The 9,034-nt window shown below is 39.7% G+C and overlaps 1 protein-coding gene across 1 annotated transcript in view; it reads right to left on the reverse strand.

The window, feature by feature from the left end:
- The window catches only part of LOC118255462 (cadherin-10), a 53,468-nt gene extending 46,522 nt beyond the window's left edge, over positions 1–6,946 (reverse strand). The window contains exon 1 of the mRNA XM_035561668.1: positions 6,716–6,946. Coding sequence (XP_035417561.1) covers positions 6,716–6,946 — 231 coding nt within the window. The remainder of the gene's footprint in view (positions 1–6,715) is intronic.
- Between the last annotated feature and the right edge of the window lie 2,088 nt (positions 6,947–9,034).

The raw sequence follows: 9,034 nt of genomic DNA on the forward strand, positions 1-9,034 counted from the left end.
GTCACTAAATTCAAACCAGAACCCTTTATTCAATGGAGTATTTACACTGTAACTGCCATCTCTACTGCACTTGGAAGATGCGTCCTGCACTCAGAAAAGAAACTCTGCCTTCTCTGTAGCTTATAGAGTGCTCTTCAAAACCATGCACTATTACAGATGAAGTCTCTCTGACAAACTGTATCACAGTTTGAGTTGCCAGGTTCTGAATCTATATTATTATTACTAATGGACCAGATCTAGTTGGACTAGAACATCTCTGAGGGTCCCTTCCAACTGAACTCTTCTATTTCATTATGGACATGTGCCTGCTTTTATTCTTATTTAAAAATAAAATTTGAGTATATTTATAAATTGTTTGCACTCAAATATCAAAGAAAAAAGTGGAGAAGTTGAATAATCTTTACTGTCTCATCAAAACTACCAGGTTTTCACTAAAACCACTCACTTCCTCCCCAGTGGCTTGCATTTGCTGTCATACCCTGTAGCACAGACCATTAGATCTAGCTGTCAGCTGCTGTACAGAAAAAGAAAAAGCAATATTCAGCTACTAGTCCCTATTCATATTTGCATTAGTTTCTTAGTAAACTTGAAATGTATTTGCAGATTGGGAAGGCACAGGAAAGCAATCAGATTGACACAGAAATATTCATGAAGACATTCCCCGATGCCCCACCCAACTGTTTTGAATGTGTTATTTGTGAGACACTTGTAACAGGTTCGAATTAGAGTGATCATGTATGCTACATGATTCTACAATATTCTATCTGTTGATACATGGAAAAGGAAATTAAAACAAACAAACAAACAAAAAAAAAAACTGTTTGAACACATATGAGCTAAGTATGTTACTGTACGGGGTGTGGGTGCCCATGGGTGCAGGTGCATGTCTGCGTTGCTGCCACAGCACCAGGCCATGCCAGGGCTGCCCTGTGCCGGCCCCAAGGGCCCCACCGCAGGTCATGGCTGGGCCCAGCAGCCAAGATGGCGGCGCCTCGCCTCAGGGACAGCCTGGGGAAGAAAGGAGGGCACAGCGCTGCCCGGCAGCCGGCAGAAAGAAAGAAAGAAAGGGGGAGAAACAGCCCTGCCGGCACCCAGGGGAGAGAAGGGGGAGGGCAGGAGGGGCTCTAGCTGCCACAACAGAGATCCCCCTGGAGCAGGGATTTCCCTCCCTCAGCCGCTGGGCAGGCCCCACGCTGGAGCAGGGCATGGTGTGAGGAGGAAGGGGCGGCAGAGGTGGACTCTCAGGGTCTGACCAAAAGCAGCCCATCACAGTTATCCTTTTCCACACATGATTCCTCATGAATTAAGCAGTAAGAACCAGTGACATAGGACAACAGATAGGAAATACAGTACAGTGCTTGAACTCAGAAGTTAAATATACCAGTAATTGCATGTGAAAGACATGCTTGACATAGAAACCTTTTAAATGCCTGTTAAGGGTCATTTTGGTGAGGAAAACCTAGAAAGCTCATTTAATTTTCAACAAATTAATAACTCTGTACAGCAGAATTTAATATTTCAAGGCCTATTTCAAATGAGCAGCTTCTTCTAGTTTGCACCTCCTAGAAAAATGGCAATTCAAACTTTAAAATTTGTTTTCCTTAAGGGAACAAAAAAAAAAAGAAAAAAAAAGAGTAATTATAACAAAGCCTGTATTCTAACTGTCCCCCAAAATACCATTTCATTTTGTTTTCAGGAACAATTACAGCTTCCTTGCTTTCACTTCCAATTAAAGATCATTAATAGTGTCAAGCGTTCTAATAGTTACGGTCCCATAGAGGCCAAGGAGAAATAAAAACAGACTATAAAACTAGTATTTGCTTGAAAGCTGAGCAACCTCAACCCTTTAGAGAAGAACTTTTAGAGATGATATCCTATTTTATTCACTGTAACTCTCCCAGTTATCATGATTTCTAAAATGATGCAAACTAGATATATATAAAACTGTAACCATCAAAAAAAAATAAAAAAACAAAAAAGGTCCTGTATCAAGCTTAGTGCTTTTCAACCAATTGTCTGTCTGCACCATAATGTGCATTTGCCTAAGACATAGAAGTTTCTACTGAAGAAATTTTGTGTCTTACAATTCTTTTTCATGTAGTTTGCATTGCTTCCATACTTGGAGTCTTGTAGGCACAAAGAATGATTTCTGTCTCCCTGGAATGACGATTCATGTTGTTTACTGGGGCATCACTTGCTGTGTGACACAAGGTCTTCTGGCAATTAGCTACCTGTGTGTAAGTGATGTGAGTCTAGAACTGGCAACTGCCACAGACTTCATTGCCAGTGAGGATGTGATGCAGATACAAACCTGGAACGACAGTGCTTACTCTCTTTTCACCATACTGGTTGGTAAAAAAAGGCATATCCCTTTGATTATAACTAGATTAGAACTGTTAAACAACAGTTTTTCCCCAGCAGCACCTACATAGACATTATGCTCTGAGCTCTTTCCCTCGTGTCCAACTCATACAGTAATAAACATAAAGGACACCCTGTCTTTCAGTTCTGCTAAACCAGATTTTCTCTGCTAAGCTAGTGTTTGAATGGAACCACTGCTTAGTCAGCCTGTTTTCAATTTTGTAGGATTTTTTTGTTTCATTTTGCTATTTTTCCGTATATCCACCCCCCCACACCTTACTTTCTTTCTCTCAGACTGAAGTTTGCTCTATCTCCTCCAATACCTCATTTGCCAGTCTGTTTAGAAGCCCACCAATGTATCCCCCATAGCAATCTCTCATATTCTTGTTATAAAATCATAGAACCATAGAATGGTTTGGGTTGGGAGCGACCCTAAAGATCATCTAATTCCACCCCCGCCATGGGCAAGGACACCTTCCACTAGAAACCTTCACAGGCTGTGTTAGGTTCTGTATATATCAACATATTTATATATTATATATAACATATATATTATATATATAACATATATATATATTATGTATATATCAACATCCTAAATGTTGATGCCCCTCAGGTGTCAGTTTCACTACACTGCAGTATCTTCAATGAGACAAAGTTTTTGAAGATACAGAGCTGTGAACAACTTGCTTTTTGCATCTACTAGTCACACCAAAAATCCCAAATTAAATCTGTTACACAAAAAGATGTCCTATTTCACCTTGGCAGTAGAATTCCAGATAAAGCAGATCACACTTCATTTATGCAGCTCATTTACCTCCAGGATGCTATGTATTACATGAAGGAAAGGATGACCATCTGTACTGGGTTTACGTGTCAAGATTTTCATAGCTGGTGGTGCTGCAGGGGTGACCTCTGTGAGAAGAGACCATGGGCTGCTTCCATGTCAGACAGAGCCACTTCCAGCCAGCTCAGAAATGAACCCACTGCTGGCCATTGCTGAGCCTGTCAGGGACACTGGTGGCACATCTTAGAGAAAATATTTAAGAAAGGGTGGAAAATGCTGTACAAGAGGAGTGAGAAAAAATGAGAGAAATAACCCTGCAGACACCTATGTCAGTAAGGAAGGGGAGAGGTGTTCCGGGTGCCAGAACAGATTCTCCTGCAGCCTGTGGAGAGACCACAGTAAAGCAGGCTGTCCCCCTGAAGCCAGTGGAGAACCGTGTGGGAGCAGATCTCCACGCAGCAGCCCATGGAGGACCCCATGCCTCAGCAGATGGATATGCCCAGAGGGAGGCTGCAGCTGGTGGAGGGCCCCTGCAGGAGCAGGCTCATAGCAGGAAGTGCAGCCTGTGGAGAGTAACCCATGGTGGAGCAGGAGTTCTGGTGGGAGCTGCTGCCCATGGAGGACTCATGCTGGAGCAGTCTGTTCCTGAAGGATGGACCCCATGGTACAGACACATACTTGAACAGTTCTTGAAGAGCTGTGGCCCATGGGAAGGACCCACACCGGAGCAGTTTGTGGAGGGATCGCATCCTAAGGGAAGGAGCCACGCTGGAGCAAGGGAAGACAGTGAGAAGGAAGGAGCAGCAGAGACAAAACGGTATAGACTGTCTACAACCCCCATTCTCCCCTCCCTTGTGTCACTCAGAGGTGAGCAGGTAGAAGAATTGGAAGCGAAGTTGAGCCTGGGAAGAAGGGGGTGGTGATGGGGAAAGGCGTTTCTAGTTTTAGTTCTCACTATTTTACTCTGTTATTAATTGGCAATAAATTAAACTAATCTCCCCTAAGCTTGGCCTGTGACCAGATGGTAAGTGATCTTTCTGTCTTTACTTTGACCCATGAGTTTTTTCATCATATTTTCCTCCCTTCCCCTGATGAGGTCCTCCTCATCAGGAGTGAGAGATTGGCTTGGTGGGCACATGACAGCCAGCCAATGTTACACCCCTACACCATCCTTCTTTCTTAAAATAATAAATACTGACCTGAAGCAATGAGTGAATGTCCAGAACCAGTCAGTAAGTACTTTGCTGCTGAGACTATGGTACTGTTTCACAGGCATGGATGACTTAAGGAACTCTTCAACATTTACTGGATTACATATCCCATTCATTCAGTGAACCCCATTTCCATAACATTATTCCAGTAGAAACTTCTCAAGCTGACTTAACAAGTGCATAAATGAATACATAAATTCTATTCTGAATTTTAGACACTGGTTTCGAGAATAATGTGATATTCAACAGTTTTCAAGCTCCCTTGACAGATATATTGATGCAGGGTAAGAAACCTAAGAAAAAATATATCATTCATGAACTCAGAAAGCAAGCAGATGTAAATTCATAAATCCAGATGAATCTGGTAGCCTCAGTTTGCAGTTTGTGCTGATCCTTTCACTGACGTGTTTGTCATCTATTATTCTCAGTTTTAAAAATCATACTTAGTACTTATTGTTGACTGAAACCTGTTCATGACATTCTCTCCTCATTGGTCACAAATAATTTATTTCTAACTTGTGCTCCTTCCTATCTCATATGACTTCCAAACACCACCTCAAAACATATTGCAGAGAAATTAACAGTTAGGTGTCATTTTATGTCATCCACCTTTCCAAATCATTTTGGCTTTGGAGAAAATCGGATAAAAGGAAACATCCAGAAACTTATTGGCTAAACAACCTTAGTTGATGGCACAGAATGCCCCTTCAGTAAGTTTGCAGATGGCACAAAACTGTGATGAGTGATTATTAAACCAGATGGGTGTGCTGCCATTCAGAGAGACCTTAATAGGCTGGAAAAATGGGCTGACAGAACCTTCATGATATTCAATAAAGGGAAATGCCAAGTCATGCACCAGGAGAGGTACATGCTGGGGACCAACCATCTGGAAAGCATTTTTCCAGAGATGGACATTGGAGCAAGGTGACCATGAGCCGGCAATGTGCCCTCATAACAAAGAAGGCCAACAGCATCCTTGGCTGCATGAGGAAGAGTGTTGCCAGCAGGTTGATTGAGGTGATCCCCCTTTGGGGAAGAGAGATATGGAGCTACTGGGGAGAGCCCAGTGAAGGGCCACAAAGATGATTAATGGCTCGGAGCATCTTTTTTATGAGGAGCCACTGAGGGGCTGTTCACCCTGGAGAAGGGAAGGCCCAGGGGGACCTTATTAATGTGTATAAATATCTGATGTGAGGAAGTGAGGATGAAGAGCCAGGATTTCAGTGGTGCTAGTGACAGGACAAGAGGCAATGGGCACAAACTGAAACAAGAAAAATTCCTGTGAAATATAAGAGAAAACTTTTTTTCTGTGTGGGTGGTCAAACACTTGAACAAACCTGTGATACTCTCAGATACTCCAGAGATACTCTGGAGTCTCCATCTTTGCAGATATTTAAAACCCAACTGGACACAGCACCAAGCAAGTTGTAGCTGGCCTTGCGTTGAGCAGGGGAGTTGGGCTAGATGATCTCCAAAGCTCTTTTACAGCCTCAGCTATCCTGTGATTTTGTCATTTTCAACAAGTGGGCACTTCTCTGCAGTATTTTACAGGTTAAAAAACATGCTGATATGAAAATCTTGATTATAGAACATTACATTTCTGTGTTTATCACCAGCCAGTGTTACTAACTGGTACCCATGATTGCTGCCACTAACTTCTGCTTTCAAGCACATTACCATTCTGAATTAATTCATTACTTTATTGTACCTGTTTGAATATTACTGTGGCATTACACTTTATATATTTTTCAATAAATTGCATGGCAAAACATAACTGTTGACTAAAAACAATTTAAAGGACACTTCCAGACAGTATACATTCAGTGTATTCCTCAGGCGTACAAGCAGTTTGGCTGACTTCTGTTGTACTTTGCTTCTTAACCACCTCATTTCTATCACATGGTTGTTAATGAATTTTACTCACTGCAATTTCTTGCAGGGAGAGCTGAAGAGGGGGAATATTTTTTCTTTAAAATAGGTTGCATTCTTCAAACAAAAGCACAGAAAATGGATGTATTATCTTGTATGAAACATGAAATATTCAAAGAAATAGTTGAAAAATGATGTTATAATAAGTTATAAAATATTTTTTGACATAGAAGAGAAACTGAGAAGGCTGCTGGGAGGAAAGATGTGCTAAAGAAAACAAATTTGTCAGAAATGTCTTCATTTGTTTCATTCAAATATTTCTGAATAACTTTAGCAACTTTACTTTTAGTGATTCTAAGAGTGCTAACAGTGGTATATATTGCCTGGAAATCTGCTTCTTATGCATGAGAATAAAACATAGAAAATAGAGCTCCCTAGAAAGATAAGTAAACTTGACAATAATGCAGAAATCTTAATAAGAACCTACCTTGCCTACATACTGGTAATCAGATCCCGTGTATTCCTCTAAAAGGAAAAACTGGTTCCACATCCAGCCGCGTTTCTGGCGGTGAAGGGCTTTTCCATCGCTGCCTGATGCACGTCCCACAGAACTTCTGTGTCTGAGATCAGGAGTCCTTCTGAACAGCATTTCTGTGCGGCAGGGATGTAGCAGCCACATCCAGAGCAACAGAAGTAACAGGACTTGCTGTATTGGCATAGTTCTCCACTGCTGATACTCTTCAAGCTGGTCAGCAATGGAGTCTACGGTTTTGTTTTTCCTGACTTGCTTTTTATGTTTTTAGTTGGTGATGCAGCCAAGAAGTTTCCAGCAGCTCATCTCTGAACTGTACATAGTAGCCAGATCCTGAAAGCAGAGAAGAGACAATGTAAGTTGAAATACATTTACTCCCTAGTGTCCAGCATCCCTGCTACCCTGCAAATGCAAAGCATTATGACATAGAAAGCAACCTGGTTAGGAATATAAAGGCTGTCTTGCAAAGGGAGAACATTGCAAATATGTTAGGTAGCTGCTTTCAAAGCCCTTCCTAAGAAAGAACAAGTGTGCACTCGGATGATCAAGTATTTTCCCATTAAAACCTTATAATTTAGAAACTTTCAAAGATGTTATTTTATATAGGCTGGGGGATTAATACTGGTGGAACATACACATTAAATACTGCAGTCTTTACTTCAAGTGTTTTCCACCTGATTTGATTTACAAGAATTCCAGTGTTTTATTAATCTTACTATCAAGAGGACTGAAAAGCCAACAGAAAGTAGTTTCAGAAATGAGGAAATGGTAAAACACCAGTTCTCCAGAGTGTTTTAAATGGCAAAAGAGAACATCATATGCATCAGAAGAAATACAAGATGACAAGAAGCAAACTTTTAAATATAAAAAGTTCTTGAGAAGAGCTTAAAATATGGAGAGATGCAAACTTAGCCTTAAAACTTGGGATGTATTTTAAAAATGAGGACCTGTTTTGCAAGTATACTGAATAATTTTAATTTTGCAAAATAGTGAAATGAATCTCATCGTGGCAAGTGATTTAGCAGAAAGAAGGCAATCTCCTAAATCATCTTTGGTTTGTCTCCACTTTTTTCTTTGCTTTGCTTAAGGTTTTTCTTCTTCTAACAGATCCATGATATGTCATTTCATCAAGACAAATTTTGCCAGGTTCTCTTTTCTTTACTTCAATCCTAGCATTCAAAGTGTAGCAAATTTTGCTAGTGAGATCATCTGGTGATTTCTTCCTTCACTAAATCATGAAAACCTATAGTTTGTCTTCTTAATAGGATATAGTTTCTGGAAATTTTAATCAGCTTTTGATCATTTTTTTAAAATGTCCACAGAAAAAAATGTATGGATTGGGATTACAGTTCCTTGTATACTCTTCCACATGTGGCAGAAAAGTTCAAGTGGTAAAGAGCATGGGTTCTCTTTTCTCCTCTTTTCTTATTTCAGTAGATCAGTAACATTGCACACAGCAGTCCCATGTGTCCTCTGGTTTTAATAACACTATACTATAGTTGACTATCATCTTAAATAGTTTTATTTTATTTTTCCAAATAGAACAATGTAAAACTTTCAGACATTCTGTGTTTGGTTTTGATATTGATGTACTACATAAGATATTTCCAGTAAGTCTGTGTTGATTTAAAGAGTTTACAATAGTATGTCAGAAGTTTAGAGTGCAAAGCCTATAAAATATAGTGGTTTCTTACAGATAAAAGAATGTGTGCATGTGTACTAAACTAATAACTGAACAGATTCAGTTCATGAACCACCTTTTATCTTCAGAATTAAATTCTCTCAGGAGAACATTTTCACTTCTCCTCCAACATTTGGAAGACTAAAGAATTTATCACAGCCACAGCTTTCAAGGATTTCAGTCCCAAGACTGTCCACAGGCATTCATTTCTATTTATCTAAATAAACACCACATTGTGTATCCTTTTATTTACCCCTTCTTCCTTTCTCTTAAAAAATGATTAAATTTGCTTTATTTGTGAACTTTGAATACTACTCAAAATAATGTGTTCTAAAATAAGCCATTAATAACATATATCAAATTATATCAGCATGTACATACTGAAGTTGTGGTCTTCCACACCAAAAATTATTTGTCACAACTCATATTTATATTCTTTTGAATCAAAGGTATACTCAGTGAGAAAGGAAGGCTACGATTTATTCTCAGATACTTATAAAAGTTTCTTCGCAAAGACCACAGAAATTTCAAACTTGAAATTAACTTTTCAGGATTTTATTAGTTTCTGTAAAAACTGGAAAGCTATTGGTTTG

The sequence above is a fragment of the Cygnus atratus genome, chromosome 2 (genome assembly GCF_013377495.2).
Source record: "Cygnus atratus isolate AKBS03 ecotype Queensland, Australia chromosome 2, CAtr_DNAZoo_HiC_assembly, whole genome shotgun sequence".
Lineage (NCBI taxonomy): Eukaryota > Metazoa > Chordata > Aves > Anseriformes > Anatidae > Cygnus > Cygnus atratus.